Source organism: Stenella coeruleoalba (genome assembly GCF_951394435.1).
Source record: "Stenella coeruleoalba genome assembly, chromosome: X".
NCBI classification, from domain to species: domain Eukaryota; kingdom Metazoa; phylum Chordata; class Mammalia; order Artiodactyla; family Delphinidae; genus Stenella; species Stenella coeruleoalba.
This window is the reverse complement of record NC_137152.1, coordinates 67,753,355-67,778,834: the sequence shown is the minus strand read 5'-3', so window position 1 is coordinate 67,778,834 and position 25,480 is coordinate 67,753,355. Positions and strand designations below refer to the sequence as shown.

At 34.4% G+C, this 25,480-nt stretch overlaps 1 protein-coding gene across 6 annotated transcripts; it reads right to left on the bottom strand.

The window, feature by feature from the left end:
• Positions 1 to 522: 522 nt before the first annotated feature.
• ZNF711 (zinc finger protein 711) lies at positions 523 to 25,480 on the bottom strand. 6 transcript variants are annotated; one of them, XM_079909810.1, is made up of 10 exons: positions 25,350 to 25,480; positions 23,472 to 23,599; positions 21,793 to 22,524; positions 14,716 to 15,279; positions 9,341 to 9,496; positions 8,504 to 8,641; positions 6,228 to 6,365; positions 5,313 to 5,360; positions 3,755 to 3,898; positions 523 to 3,233 (listed from the first exon to the last, which is right to left on the bottom strand). In XM_079909810.1, the coding sequence occupies exons 3-10, from the start codon at positions 21,869 to 21,871 to the stop codon at positions 2,056 to 2,058; spliced, it is 2,445 nt and encodes an 814-aa protein (XP_079765936.1). In that variant the 5' UTR covers positions 21,872 to 22,524; positions 23,472 to 23,599; positions 25,350 to 25,480; the 3' UTR covers positions 523 to 2,055. The 6 variants fall into 6 exon arrangements, with proteins under 6 accessions (XP_079765936.1, XP_079765937.1, XP_079765940.1 ...); XM_079909811.1 differs by having other exon boundaries at positions 21,793 to 21,897; XM_079909814.1 differs by lacking the exon at positions 6,228 to 6,365.

Genomic DNA, 25,480 nt, shown 5'->3' with positions numbered 1-25,480 from the left:
CGGTCTAACATGTAATGGCTAACAGATTCCTTCTTTTTCTCTTAGTGATCATTAAAGAATAACACAATTGACAAAGAGTCTTAGCAATAGTGCTATATATTCTATCCAGGTACATGGATTCTACTGAATGCCGACTAGTTTGAATACAGCACGTTATTTTTACGCTCATTTGCAGAAATATTTCCCAAATACTTGATTTAATACTTTTCCTTTTGAATGTATATTGGTCTATTGGGAATATAATTAGATTCATTTTTCAGGATTGTGTTACTTAAGCAGGTTAAGAATTTTTAGTTTCCTCTGTAATACTAAGTCTCAAGTCTTAAGATGGGCAACTTTAAAGCATTCCATCACGGTTTTAGCAAAAACACAAAATTTTGAGGAATAATCATGCCATAGTCATCATAATTGTTTAAATTCCTAGCTCATGTTGTTAATGCACAAAATCCTACAAGACGCTAAACTGCAGACAAAATTGCCTAAGAGCAGTTTTAAGTGAAGTCTTTTAATGAGGGACACTGCAACACAACTTTAAATAAACTCATAAAACCCTGAAGTGCAATAAATGCTTTTTATTGTATGCTCATTTCAATGAGTAACATTTAGAAATAATAATCCCACATAACAGTGACAATCTTATTTTACAGCGTGTACATCATTTACAATCACATGACACACAATTTTAGATTTCCAAATTTAATATTCTGAAGTTAAGAAAGATAAAAAATTTATTCTCAAGGAACTGATTCCTATCTGGTGCAAAAACAGAAAGGTGAACATTATTTAAAACACAAAGCCACAATATAGCATGAAGTAAAATTACATTTTAGTTATGTTTAACAGATGAGTGTAAACATGAAGCAACTAAAACTTAAAAATACACATCATATGCATTACATTTATGAACAGGATTTTCATTAAATTTCCCTAAACCTGCTTTTTATTTTAAGCGCCATGTTGATTTGCAGCATGCTAACATGAAGCATTGTTAAAGGGATGCATATTTTAAATTTATACACTGTAAACTGAATATCCACCTCCAAGTTCTATTGGCAGCATAGTGTTTTGTTAAATACCGCATAAATACTGCCTCATATTGAAAATTCATGTTAATAATATGGTATATAGATTTTAAAAATCAAAATTTTCAATAATGGCATAAAATTGCACCTTTAAACATTAGAGCAAGTAAGACTAGAACAATCATACTTGCTATGACTGTCCTAAAAAAACCTCTAAACATAATATTTAAGAAAACTGTGTTCTCTCAATGTAATCTTTAGATCATTAAGAAATATAGTGCTAACTTTGCAACATTACTGTTGCATCCATTTTAGAAAGCCACATTTGACTCAAATATACTTCTGTCATATATGCCACACTGAACAACAATCAACTTGAACATCAGAAAAAGGGGAACTTTAATCTTTAGACTTCAGTACAGAATGCTATATTTTAAACATCCTATCCTGTGTTAAAATCTTAGCAGCTCTGAAATTCTTTTAAATAGTATTGAATTAATCTAACCTGTTTTCCAGTGAAATTTCTTTTGATGAATACACAAAACTTTTGCCATTTCTGGAATTCAATTTCCAGGTACCATATAAAGGCTCAATGACTAAGTGACTAATGGATGACTGCATTTTATTTCCCCACTCCATTTCTAAAACGGCATAAAAGTGACGCTTGCGATAGCAAAGCATTGCTAAACTCCTCAATTAGATATGATCTTTTCAGAAACATCTGTCTCTAGTATGATCAGTCAAATAAAGTGGTTGTCTTTGCTCTTGCCCCCTGTAGCTGAATTATGCTTATAATACTATTAAATAGACAATAAGGTTTTCTGCAACCATTCTATGGTGCTCCTTAAATTCTTTAATTTCAAAGGGCTATGAGATCCCCTCTCAATTCAAATATCTTAAGATCTTTAGTAAAAAGAATGTAAATTTATGATTTAATATCAAGCTTTGTAACCAGGTGAAACAGTTCATGAAATTATCTTTCCATGTAGCATGTCATATTTTCTAAATAGCTTCTTTCTTTATATTGATCTTATTACATAAGAGCCTCCTTGTGGTGCCTCATAATATGCTGATTTTTTTCTGATGGTCTTCGGAATCCCTTCTTGCAGAATTCACACCTGTGTGGATAGTCTTTTGTATGTATTGATATCACATGTCGTTTAAAGCCAGATGCATCTGTAGTGCTGTATTCACAATACTCACATTGGTAAATCTTCCTTCCAGTGTGAGTCTTCATATGCTTTTTGAGCTCATTTTGTTGTCTGAACCCTCTTTTGCACCTTTTACACTTCAGTGACTGATCCTTAGTATGAACTGAAAGGATATGACCACTAAGAATAAATGGATCTGATGTTTTAAAGTCACAGTGCCTACACTGATGAATCTTCCTACCCTTATGGATATCACTATGCTTTTTGAGCTCAGAAGGACGATGGAAACCTTTATCACAGACCTCACATTTGTGAGGAAAATCCTTAGTGTGGACAGATATGATGTGCCGCTTAAGGTCACTTGAGTTGGTGCTCTTATGGTCACAATGAGGACACTGGTGTGTCTTATGTCCTTGAAACAAATCCAGATGGCGTTGAAGTTCCCTCTCATCACCAAATGCTTGGGGACAATGCTCACATTTATATGGCAAATTGTTACCATGCTTAGACTTAATGTGAGTTTTCAAATTTGATTGATCTGCACACCTGAAGACACAATACTGACATTGATATGGCTTCTCACCAGTATGGGTTCTCATATGCTTCTTGAGTTCAGAAGGATGTCGAAAGCCCTTCCCACACTCAACACAAACATGAGGAAAATTCTTGCTGTGAACAGCCAGTAAATGTCGGTTTAACAGTCCTTGTTCTGCAGTTTCATAGTCGCAGTATTTGCACTTGTGCATCTTCGGCTCCTTGTCTCTTAATATAAGTTTATTTGAACTCAATGGACTAGCCTCTCTGTATCTTCGTGTGTATTCCGTAAATTCATGGGTTTTGTCAACTTTGTTTATAAGCTTATGGCTTTCTAAGTGGTTATGGAAACTCACTTTCTTGTTAGTTGTAAAGTCACAATCTGTACACTGATATTTTTTTCTCATCAAATGATCAGGATGATTCTTCATGTGTCTTTTCAAGAATCCCCTGGATTTAAACTTTTTCGTGCAAATATGGCAAGGGTATACTGTCAGGGGCTGTCCATCAGGACCTATTATAACAGCTAGATTAAAAACAACAACAACAACAACAAAACAAAACAGGGAAGTTGTGAAATTTGGCCAGACTGTTTTAAAGTTTTACCACAAAGGCGGCAAAATTAGCTGACATTCACAATGTGAGAACTGTACTAGTAGAATAAGATCCCGTAAGATAAAATGCACATTGAAAGCAATTTATAATAAAGTAGCTCACTAAAAAGTAATGAGCAGCACTCTAGACTATTCACCTGCCAAAATGCTATATCACATGCACTTTGTAAACTAGAAATAGGCACCCTTTATTGTTAAATCAACCTGAAAATTCTCTTTAAAAACATCATTTGGGTAAAAAGCAAACAAGCACAGTTTTATTAAGTACCAGTAGAACATTTAAAAAACCCCAACTATTTAGATCAAACACAAGTAGGTACATGGGAGTAGGACTAACTACACTACAAACAACTGGCATATTCTTGGGTTACAAAAAATACTACTGCATTTCAAGTAATTATAATATTCATCGAGTAATGTATTAGTATTTTACCTGTTTGCCACTGCCTCATTTCTCCCCTTCTCCTCTTCTTAGCTTTTTGTTTAAGTACTTTATTTGTATTAATGCTATCACAAATTTGAAGGTATTGTGCTGCTGTACTACTTCTGTTTTCTAATGTTGAGTCCAAAGCATTTCCTGGAAAAAAAATCGATACACTATTAAACTACATATATTTATACTTTTTTGGTTTTAGTTAGAGGAATTAGAGAAGACATGGCATTCAGTTGCCATTGCAGTACTAAATTTCACAAAGTACACCCATCTTCTCCTTCTCTGTCTTTTATACTCTTACACACACGTGTATATGCAAATCTTTAAATACGATACCATGTGGAAGTAACTTTAAAATATCCCAATTTATTCATCCTAAAGGAACAAACTGATAAGGTGAATGAAACATAAGAAACTGAATTTTATGATCCTAAACAAAATCTTGACATCAGATCAATTTCTCATTGATGAAGGCTGATGAAATTAAAGAGATTTAGCAAAGAAATTTACACATGTCAGTTATCCAGTACAATCATGGTAACTGTAATACATGACAAACAACAGATTTCTTGTATTTATGCTTTAGAATAGTTTACTTAATGTTAAAAGTATTAAGATTGATTTTTTTAAGTGTTAAGATAAAAGTGGCAGGCAATCTACTGCAATTTCAGTGGGATCAGTGTATATGGAATAAAGTACTTAATAAAATCTCAGTTCTCACAGTCTCTTGTGTTATGCAATTTAGTTTAAAAATGTAGCCCTAAGAAACTGTTTAGCTTAAATGCTGTGATATATATGCCTCTCATTAATTCCCCTGAAATCTACAGTTAGAGAGTCAAATACCTCCTAAAGATAGAAACAAAATAGACACTTTATCATTAGAAAAAGTCTCCTTGTGTAAGAAAATAAAAAGAACTATCAACCATGGAATAAATAACACTATATGAAGTGTATCAAAACTAAAAAAGAAAAATTTACGCTGACACATGAGCTTTATGTAACAGCTATATAAATCTACTGGTTGCCATAGAAATTAAAAAAATAGTTCCATCCCAAGGAAGACATTAACAAGTGGTTGATATCATGGGCAACTTTTACTTTCATGTCAGAGTAATTTCTATTTTATAATTTTTTCCATAGTAACTTTTTTATGGCCCATGTAGTAAGTGGCCTGATATTTGTATCTTGAGGTAAATCTATTTTTTTAATTTTAATTTTTTATTTTTTGGCCATGCCATGTGGCATATGGGATCTTAGTTCCCCAACCAGGGATCAAACCCGTGCCCCCCTGCAGTGGAAGGGCAGAGTCTTAACCACTGGACCACCAGGGAAATCACGAGGTAAATCTAAAATGAACTGCATTCACAGAATAACACACGCTATGTCTCTATATAAATTAATCAATTTCCCAAGGAGGTAAACTCTTCTAACTAACTAGATATGGGCAAGTAAGAGTCTAACAAATGGGTCTGTACACACAAACTAATAACTCTGTATCTACCAAGCAGTACACAAAACCAGCTACTTAACTTACATCTCACATATAATGCTCTCTCACCTGATGACTGACAATCTTCATACCTTCGAGAAACTCTTCTTTCATCTCCTTAAAAAAAAAAAGGCTAATTAAAAACTGATAGACTGAGTATAATGATTACTAGTAGATCACATCTTAAATCTACAAAATCTTACTTTGATCACCGTTCCTTGGATTAAACTTTTTTGTTGTTGAGTTCTTCCACTCCCATAGATTAGATAATATCACACACTGAAAATAAGGGCTGCTGTCAGCATCCTTTGAACTACTAACATCTAGGACAACCTTACTTTTCAAATAAAACCTGGGTAGATATTTCTGCAGAATACCCTCAAAATTGAAGATGCTCAATAAATGACTGTTGAATGAATGAACCTTTGGAAAAACCAAGTAAAGATAAATTAATGCATTTGAACAACAAAATTTTTCAAAGTAAAGAGTATACCTGGACCATCTTGTAAATTAAGTAAGAATGAGATAAAATAGAAAGGGAAAAAATAACTTGATAAATTTACCTTTCATTACGTACTTCCTAGAAGAGCACACTTGGATTTCTGTTCCTTTTCAAAACCCCAATATCTTATTATTTGTGGTGTTAAAACATAAAATAAGTTTTTCCAAAAGGGGAAGGATCAATTTTCAAAGGATATTCCTATTTTAGAAAAATAAAACTTTTTATGGCACTCACTTATACATGTAGGATTTAAAATAAATCCTACTGAAAAACAAAATGCATTAAGCAAGGTTCATTGTAAATAACACAAGATATGTGGTACAAAAATTATGTAAGTAACTAGAGATGAATCAGTCCACAGCAAAACATTTTATAGTATTAGCCAACTCATGGGGGCATTAGCACAGCATATTTAATGACCTAAAGGCTGATCAAATAGATATGTTATGTACTTATCAGGTGAAAAAATGCCAGTGTCCTACCATATGTCGCAGCCCAGACAACAGGGACAATTGTTTTATTAACATCAGAGTCCTCAAGCTGAGTCTCAGGGAGAGAAGTTCCTTCCTCTTCCCCTACAATGACTTCCATGTAAACTTCATCTGCTATTTCAGCGCAACCTAAATTTTAGAAATAATTGCTTGTTTATAACCCCAAGTATTTAATAAATGGGTAAAAATTTCCAAACGATTATCTTTCAACTTTCAAGATTTCAATTTGGTTAATTTAAAAATTACATTAGGCACTTCGCAGGCTGGTGCCACTAGGAAACAGTAATTTATCAAAGTTCTTATCCTCCTCTTAAAACCTAGTCCTACGAAAATGACTTCTAGATTATATAAAACGTGCGCTTGAAATATATTGACTGATTTCACAGTCCATTGGGCATTAGGAATTTATAAGAAAAGCTGTATTCCATAATTCTGCCTGACAGTTCTTCAGAACTCAGAAGGCATTTCCCATAGAATCAGTACTAAAAAGCGGTCCATGCTATCCCACATGTAAATTAAATGCAGTACTGTACGTGCAGTGAAAAATTGTCAAAAATATTAGTAATTGAAAAAGAATTAAAAATGAAAGTAAAACCATAATATATGGTTATAATATAAAATGCTGGTGGCTCAAGGCTATGTGGACACCCATTAAGAGGCAGGATTTTCAGAGACCCTACTGAAGACAAAAGCGTTAAGTGAGACATTTAAAAAAACATAGTATTAGTATAAAAGAATTTAAACCTAGAAGGTCAGTAAGTATATTTTATGTGAAATAATCCATTTGGATTTGAAGTGTTAAGTAGAAAATTGGCTTGAATTTATGCTTTTCCTTTGATTCACATACTGGGATTTTCTACTAAATTTTTTTTTCTTTTTTTGGCCGCGCCGCGAGGTGCGGCATGCGGAACTTCCCCAACCAGGGCTCAAACCCATGCCCCCTGCAGTGGACGCATGGAGTCTTAACCACTGGACCACTAGGGAATTCCCTACTCACTACTGAAAAATGTGGAAAAAATGTGGGGAAAAAGTATCCCTTTTCTCCTAGGTTTCCCTTCTTTCAATTAACCAGAAGGAAACATTGGTCTAAGTTTTGCACATCCTTATGGAATTCTGGCATCAGCTAACCTAACCTTCAGTCTCCTGACCAATGAGCAAAACAGAAAAGAAATAATCTAGAGACCAAATAGAAATTAATTCTTTTTCTCTCTAACCAAATCCTCTAGACTCATTTGTTTTGACATTTTCAGCTGTGGTATATTATTCATGTTTGTTTGGGATTGGAATTCAGCTCCCTATGACTTCTAGGGGAGGAAATTTGAGGAGTGGGGATCATAGTGCAGTATAGGTAAAGCTAACTATTATCAAGGTAATGCACTGAAGTGGAGGCTCTTGCTCTTCTAGGGCAAAACAAAGTCGTTTTTGTCTCAGCATGGCAAGAAGACAGAAAAAGCCTTAAGGAAGGGCTGCATTCCTACACTGAGGTGAGGAGAAAGTAGGAAGAAAGTAAAACATCTTCATAAGGAAATGTGTACCATGGCAGGAAAGGAAATGTGAGGAGCTTTTTACTCCCTGTGGTACTCAGCCGCAAGAAACCTTAAACAGCAACTACTTGGAGACCATCAACGGCATAATAAGTAAAAATCCTGGTGGCTTGACTTGGAAGAATACTTACTCAGCTAATCTCTCAGTGGCAGAAGGAAAACAAACAGCTAGCCCTTCTACTGCTAAATTCAGAGAGAGTTCAACAGTGTTCACTGCCATGTACAAAGATTACTGACAGCAGAGTTAGGCAGACATGAGTTCAAATCCTATCTTCCTCATTTAATACTGGAATGGCCTTGGGCAACTGCTTAATTTCCCTGAGCACTTTTTCCTTCCATAAAACAGGGCTAATACCACCTACCTCAGAGATGAATTATGAGAATTAAATGAGATAATACATATGCAACATATTCAATAACACACACAAAGTAGATTCTCAGTAATTCCCTACATATTTGTGGGCTATCCTAAAGTCAGGAACCATATTTAGCTGATCTCTGTATCCCTAGTATCTCAGACACAGTATTTTACGTTTGCTCATTTGAACAATACATGCATGCACGGATTGTCAAAAGGACCCTTTTCCTTTAAATTAATTATAGAGAAGGGTCAGATTTATTTTATTGAACTTTGTTCCTATGTAGTGCTTGAATATGAGATTGTTTTTTTTTAAGAACGCATGATGACTACTGATAAGTCACTACAGTGCCTTTTTTCCTTACTGATATCATCTTCTTCTTGAGAAGAATCTTTAACTGCCATGTAAACCATCTTCTCCCGCTGCATTCGGCTCTGGTCAAGCACTCCAGCTACAGAATGCCCATTGGTGTACTCACTCTCTGTGACAATTTCCGTTCCACCTTAAAAGTTAAAACATGTATCAAAATCAGTAAGTATCATGGAATAATTCCCTAAATTAATAAGAAGGATACATAAAAATATTTTCCTTTAGAAAAATATTCCCCCTCAAATATTCAAACATAAAGTTCTAAGTGTCAAGAGAATTTTCTTATAAATTGCACTTTAAATTTTCAGTCATCACTAAGAAATAACAACAAATGTTAACACTTACATTACACTTGTATATGCCAAGCACTATTTAAGTCTTTTACATGTATTTACCCATTTAATCCTCACAATAGCATTATAAGGTAGTTACTACCATTATGGCCATTTTATGGATGAGGAAACTGAGGCAGAAGAAGGTTAAGTAATTCACCAAAGACCACTCAGCTAAATGGAAGAACTAGGATTAAAATCCAAAGCACCCTGCCTCTAGCCTGCCCTTAAATACTCATAATTTCCTTCTCTAAACCAAATCCCCTCCACTCATATGTTTTGAAATTTCAACTGGAATCTTCTACTCAAGTTTAAAAATATCTAAGATGACTTGTTCTCTATCCGTGATTTATATTTATATATAATTTTTAAATATTCCATCCCCAAAGAAACCTTTTATAAGAGTTGCACTTTGAAGGCAATATTAGAACTTAGTCTCCAGAAAAGAGAAGTTCTAATTCCTAACCATTATAGCAATAAATTAAAATTATTATTTGTACCTATTTCAACGTCATCTTCAGCCTCAGCTTTAAATATATACACTTTTATTACTTCTGAACCAAATCCATCTTCTTTAACATCTTCTTGTGAACCATCACTGCTGATTTTTAATGGTGTGTTCCCCATATGCTCTAATTTTTCCCCAACATCATCCACTGTAAAATATAAACGGGAAACTGTTTCAGTCAAAAAGTACCATTGACATTTAGTCGGTGTTAAGTATTAGTGCAATGTGAAATAATGTGTTAACCACCTACCCACTATATTCAATTAATGACCTATTATGCAACCATTAAGAATGGTATATTTCATGAAAAAATGTATACAAGACAGATATACTACATGATTGTAATTATATAAAAGACATAATCACAGATTTCAATTTATGTATATGAAATACTCTTAACCATACAGCTTTAATTAAAGTGGTTTGGGAAAAGATTAAATAATCTTCCATTACATTCAACATTTTAAGCTAAATCCTAACACCAAAATTAATAACAAAAATTACAACATAAAATATATAGTACTCATGAAATAAGCTGACATAAACAATTCCCAAATTAAATAGCAGTATATCTAAAACCAATTAACATATAAAATCTAGTATTTAAAAAAGAGAAAATAGAAAACACTTGAATTATTTTATAAAAAGGGCTTTTCAGAAATCATGAAAATAAAATCTTAGTAAATACTTTTAATTCTTGTTGAGTCAATGGAAGGCTACTTCAAATCAGAAATTTTGTATACTTCCAGGTTTACCATTGTATGATTTGCTTCAAATCATATATAAAATAAAGAAACAATAATTACTTACATTTTAAGTATACTTAAAAATTTGATTCTTTAAGAATAGCATTTAGTTTCAAGTGAATACTGTGCATAAACTATGCAATGAATACATTATATTCATAAAGTTTGCTCTTTGAACATAAATATTAAACAATATACTCCCCCAAAGATTATATGCCTACCATTTTTTATTTCAATGCTTGTCCTGTCCCCATAAAAACTGAAATGTAACCTAAACTGAAAATCTGCTCCTCCCTACTATATGTATCATAGTATCATATATGAAACAAAATCATGAAGACTTGACTATATCTAAACAATTCCAGAGCTACTGAAAACAGAATAAAGTGACATTAAAAAGTTTTTAACTCAGTACTCTTAAAATATGAATTTCAGTAAGATCTAAGTGGGTCAAAGTCTAGATTTTCTCTACCTCAGTTTCAAATTTGATACATGCAAATTCAAAAATATTCCTTTGGCCTTTCAAAATGGTGAAAACACCAGAATTTCAGAAATTCTTCTTACAATGTAAAACTACTTTAACTTTGTGGTTAAATATAAATGATTCCACATTATTTAAGAGTTCAAATAGTTTATTGTCTATGAAAGAGAGTACCTAAATGATCAAAATAAACAGAAAAAAATATTTTCATTCCATCATAAACCTAATTCTGTTAGTACTTTTTTGGCAAATATTTTTTTCACAATGGGACAGATTAAAATGAAAGAAAAAAGGATGAGGAAGAATCTGATATTACTGGTTTTTAACAGCCTCTCTTTTAAAATACGTTGAATAAAACAATGAGATCATTAAAAAAATTAAGAGGCAAGTTAAGTCTTCAGAAAAAAAGTACTTTCTCATTCTTGGAAATAAAGACATAGGATATAAAACACTCAAAAAGTGTCCAAAATATGAATTTCTTAGGTTGGACTAACAGTAAATTAATGAAAAAAATACTCTCATCTGATAAATACTACTTTATTACACTTCAATGGTTAAAAGTAATCAGAGTTCCTCCTGGGATAAACTGAATTAAAACTGTAATTCACAAAACTAAAGCTCATGAAATGAAATAGACATTTGTTTGGTCATTTCTCAAAAGTTTTGTACCATAATTTTTGCTTTAAGTATTGAAATTACTGGTGCTATTCTGATTCCATTTACACCTTTCCTCGAGGTCCACAGTTTAATGCATCCATTATTTTCTACTTAATTAGATTCCTCAGAATGAACAATTTTGAAATGTATTGAGTAATTAAACTTGTTTTGTATTTTAAGTTCATAGAAGATGATAAAGTTATTAAATATGTTAGTGTACAGTTTTAAGAGATAAACCATCAACTTCACCAAGATTTATTCTATACCCTTTGTTATAGAAAGTACAAAGTTAACAAAGATTTAACAGGCAATCAACAGATTTTAGAAATAGATCCTCAAAGACTCTTCTTTACACAGATAATACTCAAAATACCCAAAATTCAAGCTTAACCTTTTTGTTATAAGGCTTACAACATTCAAGTCCCACGGTGTTGTTTCCCAACCCACATGACATCCCAGCCAGTGATAAGTGGGTAATAGTATATAAAATGCAGAATTCTACTGGTGCTAAATATAACATTAAAACAGTAAGGTGCGGGGGTGGGATGAATTGGGAGATTGGGATTGACATATATACACTACTGTGTATAAAATAGATAACTAATGAGAACCTACTGTATAGCACAGGGAACTCTACTCAGTGCTCTGTGGTGATCTAAATGGGAAGGAAATCTAAAAAAGAGGGGATATAGGTATACGTATAACTGATTCACTCTACTGTACAGCAGAAACTAACACAACATTGTAAAGCAACTATACTCCAATAAAAATTAAAAAAAAAAAAACAGTAAGGTGCATTATTTGCCAACCCTACAAAGTTTGCTATCGTTCAATATTCTTCTATAGCCCATTGGTACAATTTGATTAAAATTTCATTTTAGCAAAATGTACAGTATAATATTTCTTTTAAACACTAAGTAGGCTTTTTACTGTACCCCTTTCATGTTACATCTACCAAAATTATATGGTGAATATGACATCAGTATAGACTACAGCTGACCCTTGAACAATGCAGGGCTTAGGGGCACTGACTCTCCACATAGTCGAAAATCCATGTATACCTTTACAGTTGCCCCTCCGTATCCGTAGTTCCGCATCTGCAGACTCAATTAACCTCAGATTATGTGACACTGTAGTATATATTTATTGAAAAATATCTTTATATTAGTGGACCCACACAGTTCAAACCTGTATTGTTCAAGGGTCAACTCTGTATTGATGTACCACAGGGATGGGGTGAGGCAATGTGTAATGGATCCGTATTATGCAATGATGAAACAAACAAAAATTAGTAATGTTTAAATTACAAAGGTATTCCATTCCCAGCTGTATATATCCAAGACATCTGAAAACCTATGTGCACAAAAACTTGTACATGAATGTTCAGAGCAGCATTATTCATAACAGCCAAAAAGTGGAAACAACCTAAATGTCCATCGACTGATGAACTGATAAATAAACTGTATATCCATATAATGAAATATTACTCATTAATAAAAAGGAATGAAGGACTGATGCATGCTACAACATGGATGATCCTTGAAAGCATTATACTAAGAGAAAGAAGCCAGACACAAAAGGCCATATATTATATGATTCCATTTACATGAAATGTTGAGAACCGGCAAATTATAGAGAAAGAATTTGGATTAGTGGTTGCCTGAGGGGTGAATGGAGTGGCAGGGGTGATTGCTCAAGGGTATGGGGGTTTCTTTTGGGGGGAAGAAAAATTCTAGAATTGATTATGGTGATGGTGATACAATTCTGTGAATATATGAAAAACCACTGAATTGCACACCTTTAATGAATGAATTGTATGGCATGTGAATTATATCTCAATAAAGCTATTATACTAAAAAAAAAAATACAAAGGTGTTAACTTTTCTCTTTTACCCCTGAAATTGGTGAGGTTTCATGACCGCTCCCATAATGACCCTACCAATATGTTTTGCTTTATACAAAATTATTTTCCTGGAAGAAATAAAAACTGATTTTATAGGTAAAAAAAATAATTTGAATGCATTATATTGGTTCATTATTTAAAGGAACCTCCCTTCTCCGGTGAAGCTTTTCATAAAGCAAATCATCACCCAGAAATGTTTTGAGGGTGTTAGGTATTTTTAAAGAAAAGCACACCTGGGATAACTTTAGACAGATACAGTTATCCTATATTAATTTCCAAGTTACTTAGCACAAGTGGAAGAGCCTAACCAACTGCTAAGATAAAGAAATTGTGACATTTGGTCTGAAAGTGGAAAAATCTCAGATGCACCTCAGAGACTGAGAGAAGACAAACTCAGCTGCTGATAAGATTTCCTTACAGGAATAGTTAGGGATTTAGGAATAAGATAACAGTCTGTTTTAAGTCTTCAATTTTATCCCTTGAGTAGTTTGAAGATATCTTGGGGAAAAAACAGAGGACTTTTAAAATTACCATTGAGACATTTCAAGGCAATTTATTCTCTAACTCCTGAAAGATTCAATGGTCAACAGAAACCAAGAGGTAAAAAAATGAATTAAAGATTAAGTGATGAAGAAAAAAAGGGAAAAACTAAATAAAATAAAATAAATGAAAATGGTTAAAAAGAGTAACTAGTCTCAATTTGAATATTCTAACCATTATAAAAAGTTAGGGATCTGGGTGGCAAGAGAATGAATGATATAAAAAATATTTAATTTTTGTATATTCTATTTTCTAAAATAAAAAATTATTTAAGTTTTAAAGGGATTTTTTAAATAAAGGAATGCCTTCAAATTTTATAAAGAATAGACCCACTTCTTCCTCAAGCTCCATCAGTAACTTATCGTGAGATTTTTATTATTGTTGCTGTTCAGGCAAACTTACCACTTAAAATGAGAATAAGATATTTCTATCTTCCTCATTCAGATAGAATGTCTTAAGGACATCGTAAAGCAGTCTGAAATAAATATGTTTAAAGTATTTTTGCATGGACTATAAAGACACATATATAGACAACAGAAAACAAACATAGGCAGAACTGTAGAACACAATCTGAGTTGATTATTTACTTTTCAAGTATTTAATTCAAAAAACTAATCACACATTTCTTAACATACTATGCTTAAACTCCTAAGCAAAACTGAACTGACATCTCCAGTACCTGTCATATTAAAAAGAAAGCAGTGGTTGCATGAAATAAACTTCCCATTTTGAAATATATATATTTACCATTAAAATATTGCATCACTTAATGTTCTTTTTGAACCTTCCAAATCTGTATTTTTGTTCTAAGATATTAATAAATTGCATTATTTTACTCCATTGTGGGTATAAATTTTCATAAATTAAAAACATGAACAAATTCAAAAAAGCATCTCAACAACACAGCTTTGAAAAAAATTATTTTTCAAAAAGATCACCCCCATGACTTTTATTGAATAGATCCCCATCTTAGAAAACCTGTCGGTGTTATACATAAATCAGTTTCTACCAAGTAATTATGGACTTTAAGTTTCACTTACAAGATATCATTAAGTAGTCTTCAGAAGTGCTCTTGACATCATCATCATCATCATCATCATCATCATCATCATCATCTTCAGTTTTAATAGTAACTGTAGAACCAGGAACACCGCCAGCTGCTTGAATCACAGTTTCTGTATCTGAATTAGTTACAAGAACCTCCTCTGATACCATTGTGGGAGAGTCAACTCCTGAGACACAATCTTGGACCACATGTTCTAAGTGTCCATCAGGACCAGTAACAAGGTCAGCCACAAAAACCTGCTCAGGTACTCTAACAGTTTCTGTAATTAGCTCAGACGTCAAGATGTGATCACCGTCATCTTCCTCTAAATCTTCTTCAATAGCAACATCAGCCTCAAGTACGGCTTCAGGAACAATTACACCTTCTGTTACTACATCAGTCTCGGTGATGATATCAGGCCCATGGACAACTTCAGCTGCGAGGCCATGATCAAGAGTTATCCCATCGTCTGTGACAACATCAGAAACTAATACAGCCTCAGGAACTGAAACAACAATATGGTCTCCATCGATATGCGCAGTACCAGCCATTCCAGCCACTACAATACAAACAATTATCCAAAAAAAGTAAAGTTATTTTATTAATTAAAAGTACTGTATGTATATATCAGATGACATAAAATAGTTTTTAAATATGAAACAGTCCTGGGCAAACTATCATTTTAAAGAACCACTGACAATTTAACTGTAATAAAAATCATCACCAACCAGGAACTGGGGTGGAGATGGGTGAAAACAATATTAGTAAAATCTAAATTAAGACCTTAAAAATAATGTACTTTATTTTCAAGTAAAAAAAAAGCTACAATGAGATATCACTACACACCAATTAGAATAACTAAAATAAAAAACAATAACACCACAGGTTGGTGAGGATGCAGAGAAACTGGATCTCTCATACGTGATGGCAGCGGCCACTCTGGAAAATAATTTGCCCAGTTTCTTATAAAAACATGTGCTTACCAATACAACCTAACAACTGTACTCTGTGGCATTTCTCCCACAGATATTAAAATATGTTTACACAAAAAGCTATACATAAATATCCATAACAGTGCATAGTAGCTATTATTTCTAGTAGCAAAAAACAAAAATACAACAACTCAAATGTCCTTTAGCAGGTAAATGGTTGGTTAAGCCAACTCTGGCACATCCTTACTATGCAATACTACTCAGCAATAAAGAAAGGGACAAAACTATTGATACATTCAACAACCTGAATCAACTGCTAGAAAATTATGCTGCATGAAAAAAGTCAATTACCAAAGGTTACTGTACTGTATAATGTATAAATGGAATCATCTATATAACATTCTCAAAATTCTAAAACTATAGAGATGGAGAACAGATTAGCAGTTGCCAAGGGTTGGGGTGTGTGTGACTATTTTGGCATAGCATATATATGGAGATGGAGCCATTCTGTATCTTCATTGTGGTGGTGTCTACACAAATCTATATATGAAATAAAACTGCATAGAACTATATACACTCTCACACACACAAATGGCGAAAACTGAATGAGATCTGTAGTCCCATTAACAATAATGTACCAATGTTAATTTCCTGCTTTTGATACTGTACTACAGTTATTATAAAGATGTCACCATTGGAGGAAGATGAGTAAAGGGTATACAGGACCCTATATACTATTTTTTCTACTTCCTGTGAGTTTAACATTTCAAAAAATTAAAATTAAAATAAAAAGGGCACACAAACATAAAAGGTTGCTAATATGTTAAATTGAGTTAATAAAATATGACAAGCTTAATACATTAGAAATACATATTATAAACATAAAAGTCCCTGAACTTCTTTATTGTACAAGAATTACTATATTCAAAAATGGAAAGCATCCTTTAACATCTGATTTGAGGAGAAAAAGAACCAACTCATTTTAGGCAAAGATTTGGTTTATTTAAAAAACATACATACAAACTCTAAATTGCATTAAATTCTAAATTAGTAAATCTGCAGGAATAAAGTTTTAAATAACGTTTTTCTTGAGCAGCACGGTAAACACCAACTCCTACCCCCCTTGTAAATACTGTAAGAGTGTAAAATTCCTTCATAAGTAATTCTGTTACATTCTCCCTGAGGTGGTATAGTAAACAAATTAACAGAGTTTGTGGACCAGGTTACAACAAAATTACCTACATGAAATAATCCAGTACAAAGCCTTTTCTTCATAATGATCACTTTCTATACAGTAATACCTGAAAGAGTACCATTTGTTATACACTGTTCACTATTATTAACCAATTCATTATGGAAGTTTGTTAGCAAGTTAGGATGGAGACCAGTAAACACTACTAATACCCTAACACACCAAAAAATAAGGTGAGAAGGGAAAAGCTGCCTTTCAGAATTATATTCCTTTCAACCCTTCTGTAGCCTTCTCACTATTCTCAAACTCTCACCTAAACCACCATATTACCCAAAAGGACACAGCCTCAACCTTGAAAATCTGGTAGACAAAGGGAGTACGTACAGAACAAGTACTTTCTATTCACTTGTTACTCCACTGGCCATTTTTGGAGACAGGGAGAAGGTGAGGGTTCAAATTTAGTATTCAACCAGACTGGAAATATGGTTTTTACCAGGGAAAAGTTAAATGTTAACCCTATAAAATTCACAGGATTGCAATTCTATGTATATGAACAATGAAATTAGTATTTTATAAAATCTTTTCATAAGTTAGACGTAAAATATGGGAAATCTCATTTATTTTAGAACACTGCTGGAGAGTAGTTTGGTTTCTGAGAATAGACACTAGGGAAGGATGGAAGGATAGAATAATGCTAGTGCTGGCTTGGGTTCAGATTAATCTGTTTGGGAGGGTTCTAAGAAGAAGGAATAAGTGTTTTTTAGTTTACCTAGTCTTTAACTCTAGCAGGAAATTACAGGTCAAAATAAATCAGATCTAAACCAAAAAAACTCCAAACATCCTTGTTTGCCCTGAACTAAATAATTTAAGGATCTTAGACCAAGAATTAATGGGTTCCTCACAGGGTACTGGCACATTACTCAGACCAAGATCCAAGATGTCTTTTATTAAATTTTGCACTTTCCTCTTATCAACTCATCTGTTAGATTTCACTGACTTTCTAAACAAAGTCACTTATTTTAGCTATACTCTAGCTATATTTATTGAGTACTATGCACCAAGCAACCTAATACATTTACATATATTATCTCATTTAAGCCTCAGAACTCTGTAATAAGGTGAGTGTTATTATCCCCATTTTAAATATGAACAAACTATGGTTTAGAGAGATTAAATAACCTTGCCCAGACAGGAATAAAGACGCAGACCTACTAGAGAATGGACTTGAGGATACGGGGAGGGGGAAGGGTAAGCTGGGACAAAGTGAGAGAGTGGCATGGAAATACATACACTATCAAACGTAAAATAGATAGCTGTGGGAAGCAGCCGCATAGCACAGACAGGGAGATCAGCTCCGTGCTTTGTGACCACCTAGAGGGGTGGGATAGGGAGGGTGGGAGTGAGGGAGACGCAAGAGGGAAGAGATATGGAGGTATATGTATATGTATAACTGATTCACTTTGTTATAAAGCAGAAACTAACACACCATTGTAAAGCAATTATACTCCAATAAAGATGTTAATAAATAAATAAATGAATAAATAAATAAATAAATAAATAACCTTGCCCAAGGTTCAAGCTGGGAACTGAACTCATTGTTTTACTCCAGACTGGCTTTTTTTTTAAACTTGCCTAAATGAGGAGAATAGAATTTACTTATTCTAGAGACTATTTTTTAAGGAATTTATAGGGCTAATCAAGTGAGTAACTACTAAAGGAAGAGTTTGAAAGAGAAAGAATAAGAAGACCTACCATAGAGTCACTCGTTTAAAATTTAAGGCATTTAGTAAGCAACATTAAAGGGCATTAAAATTTATCTCACTAGGTAGCAAATTATAAATGATATGAAGAACTTTTAAAAAGTGTGAAATCAATTAGATAACCAGATAACAGTAAGAAACAAGTCATTATTTCAAGCATTTCCTTTTTTACTAAAGTTATTTAATTTAAATGTGAATACCTGGAATTTCACCAGGACAGCATAAAATTTGGTATTTGTTGGGTCCATCTTGGGCCACCATCTAAGGTTTTCTGCTACTTAAGTCCCAAAGCAATATGGACTCTTTTCAGCAATAAAAACTTAAACAACAATTAAATTCAATGGCACAGATTCCAAGGGCAACTATTACACTGAGACACGCACAAGTTATTACATAAATCATACTACTGTAAAATTTAAACTCTAAAGTATCCTTCAAAAGAAACTGGTCCAATAAACTTCTCAATTAAATTAATAGTTCAGATTCTTTTTCTTTTTTTTACATCTTTATTGGAGTATAATTGCTTTACAATGGTGTGTTAGTTTCTGCTTTATAACAAAGTGAATCAGTTATACATATACATATGTTCCCATATCTCTTCCCTCTTGCGTCTCCCTCCCTCCCACTCTCCCTATCCCACCCCTCTAGGTGGTCACAAAGCACCGAGATGATCTCCCTGTGCTATGTGGCTGCTTCCCACTAGCTATCTATTTTACGTTTGGTAGTGTATATATGTCCATGCCACTCTCTCACTTTGTCACAGCTTACCCTTCCCCCTCCCCATATCCTCAAATCCATTCTCTAGTAGGTCTGTGTCTTTATTCCCATCTTACCCCTAGGTTCTTCATGACATTTTTTTTTCTTAGATTCCATATATATGTGTTAGCATACGGTATTTGTCTTTCTCTTTCTGACTTACTTCACTCTGTATGATAGACTCTAGGTCCATCCACCTTACTACAAATAACTCAATTTCGTTTCTTTTTATGGCTGAGTAATATTCCATTGTATATATGTGCCACATCTTCTTTATCCATTTATCCGATGATGGACACTTAGGTTGCTTCCATCTCCTGGCTATTGTAAATAGAGCTGCAATGAACATTTTGGTACATGACTCTCTTTGAACTATGGTTTTCTCAGGGTATATGCCCAACAGTGGGATTGCTGGGTCATATAGTAGTTCTATTTGTAGTTTTTTAAGGAACCTCCATACCGTTCTCCATAGTGGCTGTACTAATTCACATTCCCACCAGCAGTGCAAGAGTGTTCCCTTTTCTCCACACCCTCCCCGGCATTTATTGTTTCTAGATTCTTAATATAGTAGCCATTTCATATTAACCAAAAACCTTACAGAATTTAGAGATCCTGAGCCACACAATGTGTTTACTTGGCTAGGTCTACCTATGTATGCTAAACTCTTATGTTTCACAAGTATAATTAATTTATGGCATTGCAGATATCTAAGTTTTGATGTTAGCAAAAATTTAAAGAGAATGTATCTAATTTCTAATCAATTTTTAGAATTTGGAAAGCTTAGTATTAGATAAATAAGGGATTAATTAAACCTCAAGACATTGAGGAGGAACAGTGGAAAGAAAGGTAAGAGGAACACCAAGCAAATATTCACCAGCACCAATCAGACATTTTTTTCACTCTTTGAAATGAATCAAGTTTTACTTGCCAATGGGCAACTTCTTCAGGAGTGAGGGTGGTTCTGGCACTTTACCAGATACTACAGGGTAGGTAATATTTTGTATTAAATGGAAAAAATACTGCCTTTCTTCCATTTAAAAATATCTTACTTTTAAAAGGTAAAAAATTAAAGTTGAAATTTCAACCAAAACTTAATTTATCACACTGAATTTCAAGTGTTCCAGAATTTGAAAAACTATCTCTAGTAAAGAATTCACAAAATTATTTGTGAAATCTCTTATGCTTCAGCCTTTTGTCCTTCTTCTAGAGTTTATTCCTATACTTTTTTTTCACATAAAATCACTTCTAAGTCATCAATAATCAACACAACTCACTTCTGACTCTTTCAGCAGAATAAATCCATAATTCCTTTCTATTTCATGAACTACACAGTCATCTCGATTCCCACCATATTAAATCTTAATCTACGCATTGCACCTTTACCATCAGACAGAAAGGTCAAGGAATCAGAGAACTGGGGAGGACATTAAATGTTTTCTAGTCCAACCCCTTCATAAAAGTGAAATATGTAATTTGCCCATTTACACAGATAATTTAATAGGCCTGCCAAGACTAGAATCTAGTTCTTCTGGCTCTCATTACTGTGGGCTTTACAACAGAGGACAAAATAACATATTCAACCATATTATCTGAAAACAGTAGGAGCATTTTCTTAACTGAGTAAAGTATCACTTGTTGTAATCCCCCATTCCTAATTTCATCTTTAACAATTCCACAGTATCTCATGTTTCTGTTTACTTTTGGTCCCAATTTACCATTTATCTTTTTTACTCTCATTCTGATCTTTTCTTTAATTCTTACCACTCTATGCCCGCCTCTTACACTTCAGATACCTCTCTCTTCTATCATTCAGACTGAACCTGTCCAAATTCAGTTTCTTTGTTGACTGTCAAGCGAGTCTTATCATCTTCATCAAAATGACTACTGTTAAGAGGCTACTGAAAAACTTGGCCACAAAAGTAGGTAATTTTTTTTTCAAAAAAAATAAAAAGGTAATGCTATTAGTAACAACTTTCTGAGGATATGGCATCAGAATATAATTAATCACATAATGTAAGATATTCCTCTATCACTATATAAGCATCTAACTAACTTCTTTGAAATGACTGAAGTACTTCCTTTTTCAGCTTTATTAACAATGCAACTTAAAATGTATTTTATATTTTAATATTTCCTACACATGAGAACTGATGCAGGTATTTATGCAAACTGAGTTTTTCATTTCCAATGACATATTACCACTATATTCCAAGTTTCCTTACCTCAACCTTCCCACAAAATTATAAGAATGATTTTATCTAGACTACTGACAAATCGCCTTACTTTAAGAAAATAAGCCCTACAAATGTATTTTCCTGGCAAAAGAACAATTTTTCATTGTAATTTCTCCCCTTCCCCAATACAGTTTTGATATTTAGTATGTTTTGACTTTTAAAAAAGAAAGAAAAAATATAACAAAGAAAATGCTTTACCAAAATCCTGCATAATCATGGTATGTGCCATTCTAGAGTCTGATGTGTGCAATCCAAGACTTCCACCACCTGAATCCATACTTAGCAAAGTTCATTCACAAATCTCTGTAAAAGAAACGGTTTTAAAAATAGTTTAAATACATTTAGGCCAAAGTCAGTTGCTTTGAGAAAATGATGCAATTGAAAATGTGCCTCTCAACCAGGTGTGCAAATCTTATTACAAAGGAAAACAAAACAAGCAAAAACCTTGATTAGATGCTTTACGTGACAACCATAAATAAAAGAAGGGTCAAATGGAAGTAAACCAAAGATAATGGAGAATAAGCACAGTAAGGGTGATGAGCCATAGGGAAGTGAAAGAAGCAAGCAAAAGAACAAAACTGTAGCACTGAGGTTCCACTTAAAATGTTATTAAATAAGAAGAAAAAAGAGAACAAGATGACAACAGGCAATAGTTGGGATATTTATACATTACTAGAGGACTCAGGTGTCTAGTATTAGTGAATTTCATCCAGTGGCTCTCATCCATTTCTTCCAGACCCAGCTCAGCTCTGCAGCGTAGTTCTGCAGATAAACGTGTGTTTCACCTCTGGCTCCCGGGGTTCTACTTATAATGTAAAATGTTCTATCCCAGTTTCCCTGGAGTTCTTTGAGCCAGTAAGGACGTCTGGCCTTATTCTACTACATTCTCTTGTCTCACAGTTTTGAGGACTCATGAAACATGACTGCTTCCTAAATATAGTGGAGATAAGATCAATCACATACAAACATTTAGTAAATTGGTTCTTTCAGAATATCTTTTACTTGTAATTGTATGACTAATTTTTTTCATTAATGATTAATAAAGTCACACTAGCCTCATGCTAGTTTTGAAAGCAAGGGCTCAACCTATTTCATTTCAAATGACTTATCCTATATTTAAGATCACCAGATCGTATGGAACCTAAAGTCAGGTTCTGTAACTCAACGTATTTCTTACAACTACATGTATACTTTGCTTTCAAACATAAGATTCTAAGTAAATCAACCAAAAAGTCTGTCAATTTTATAAAACATTTCCTCATTTTTAGTTAGGAATGTTTAATAAATTGGGCTATACCACACAAAAGATGAGGTTGCATCATTAAGTTTTAGAAACTTTTAGAAAGCTGCCATGTAAGACAACTTAATCTATCCTTAAGTACCAGAGATCACTAAGATTTTTTCCCTTGTCTCAAAATTTGATAGGTGTAAAAGAGGCAAGAAAGTCTCACAGAGTAATCTTTATTAACATTTGAGTCATGTATATCAAAATTCTACAGCAGTAGGTTATTTATCTGTATATTAAAATGATTCTAACAAAATTACTTCATGTGTGAGCAAAATTACAAATTTTTAGAAACTCTTAGCTATATTTCTCTATATTTTTTCAAATACCACATTATTTTCTGCCTTCAAAATGAAGTCAAGAGGGGCCAAGAGAGTTCACAATAAACTACCTGGGGCTTCAGAGAGATAAATTAAAATGCCATAAGGACTTATTTTTAACATTTAAAACAGTGTACTATTCCAAATTTAATTAGAGTAATTGCTTTCTTTATCACATAACTAATAGAACAATTATAGATGTCTTTAAAATGTTTTAACACTTAATTTTGTTTAATTATTAAAGATAAAACATTAAGTAATTTGTTAATCACCTTAATATGAGTATCCTGAAGAAACTGTTGATTTTCTTACATATTGTAAAATAAAATCTGCAGCACTTTCTTTTTGTTATTTTTCCTTCTGAACTACATTACTTTCTTTGGAAAAACGTTCTTTTTACCTATTGTAAAAATACATTCACAATTAGATATTTTAAAACATTTTAAACCAAATCTCTTACACAACTTAAGAATTTTTCTTTACACTTTAATGTTCAGGGTGAGATTAGGAAGGGTTCATATGCTCAAAACTGCTAATCCAAAAAGCAACCGAAGGGATTGCAACAGAAACAACTACCTAAAACGACATAAGCAACGTTATTTCACTTAGAATTCGACCACCTGATTAAACCAAAATCTTCCCTAAAGCATATTTTAATAATCACTAGCAATACCTTATTTTGGAAAGTAAAAGAGAACCAACCAAGGGCAAGCGTTACCCTTGCCAAATTCATAGAGAAAAATCTGCACTAGTGCTCAATGAAGTGTAAAAATTTTAACACACAGTGCAACTATTACGGGAAGTATCACACTGCAAGAATACCAAATAAATAAATTGGAGCACCTTTTTCCCATATAGGAAGTTTCAATAAGATCAATAATGAATGAGGTATGAGAACAGCAGTGTGTTAAGGATTCAGCAGCCAATAGATAGCTAGGCTTCTCAGTCTTCTCAAGAGTGTATCTCCCATCCTTATTGAATGGAGGTACCCACCAAGCACTCTTCAAGTAAACATCTTTCCATAAATATGTGGGGAGCAGAAATCACAAATCAAAACAAGACAACCCCACCCCCACATTTTACTCTCATTTGTCTCCTCGTCTCCTCTAAACATAGTTCACTCAGGACCTAGCTTCTCAATAATGTAAATAGGGTGAAGGACAGGAGAGAAATCCTAAGGCGGCAGAGCAAGAGAATGTGAAAGTAGTATTAGCAGAGATAGGAGACAAAGGAGCCCTGGCAAGTAGCAGTATTGCAGCTTTGGACGCAGCCCTCTTCCCGCAGAAGTCTCCCTTTCTCATGATCATGCCAAGTTTCAATCATTTTGAGCAGAATGCACACATGTGCCCTCCCATATATTACCCATATGCCTGGATCTTCAACCAAACAAGAGAACCTTCGCAGTGGAAAGTCAAGAGAGCGAAGAAACAAGAATACCCTTACCCCTCCTCCCGCACTTGGTGCAGCGGTCGCCACCGCTGCTACCCACGCCGTGCTGCCCAACCCCTCATCCTCCTCCTGCTACCTCTGCCCCGCTACACGGGAGACGGCGGCTGGGAACCAAAATGGTGGTGTTTTAACGGAGGCGACAGTTGCCGCACACGGCCCCCCACCCCCACCCCAGGCTCTGACGGCTCCCTAGCCCCTAAAATGCCCGATTCGGTGCCACCTTCTCGCAAACGCCGCCATCCCTCGCGCGTTCCAAGGTTACCATTCGCGGCAGAAGGGGGGCGGGGGCGAGGTAGGGGCAGTGCAACCGAGAGGAATATTGCGGGGCGGGGGTCGCCGAGAGAAAATGCCAGGGGGCCGCCGCATTCTTCACTTCACTGTTTTGTTTTCCGCCATTTTCCCGTCACCCTAAACCACCGACGGCCTCCACGACGGCTCTCGCCCCCGGGGGCTCTGGCCTTGGGGAAGAACGGATCGGCTGAGGGGGAAGTAATTCTCTCAATTCCTCCAGCCACCCGCTGCTGCTGAGGAGAAACACTGTCTGCCCGAGGGGGAGGGAACGCTTAGGGACTAGACGCCACTTCCATTGTTCCCTTCGTCCTACACTACACGCTGGGTGGGAGCCTCTCCTCAACTCACGCTAACGACACTGAGCGCAGCGGACCCGAGTCCCTCTACTTTCTCCTCAGGAGTCTCCTTACCTGCAGCCGCTACCGCCAGTTGGCTTCTGACCGCGCTCCGGATTTCTGCGGGGGGCGGCAGCTGTGGATCCGTAAGCTCCTCACATTCGGGTTTCCGAGGTTCCGCAGCTCGAGCCAATCACAAGCTACTC

Excerpts from the sequence above, each read along its gene's own strand:
- ZNF711 (XM_079909810.1), bottom strand. The coding sequence starts at position 21,871 with ATGGATTCAGGTGGTGGAAGTCTTGGATTGCACACATCAGACTCTAGA. Across the intron at positions 8,642-9,340 it reads TGAAGATGACGTTGAAATAG|GTGGAACGGAAATTGTCACA; the intron begins GTACAAATAATA and ends TTAACTTTTAAG. Across the intron at positions 6,366-8,503 it reads TCAAGAAGAAGATGATATCA|GTTGCGCTGAAATAGCAGAT; the intron begins GTAAGGAAAAAA and ends TCTAAAATTTAG.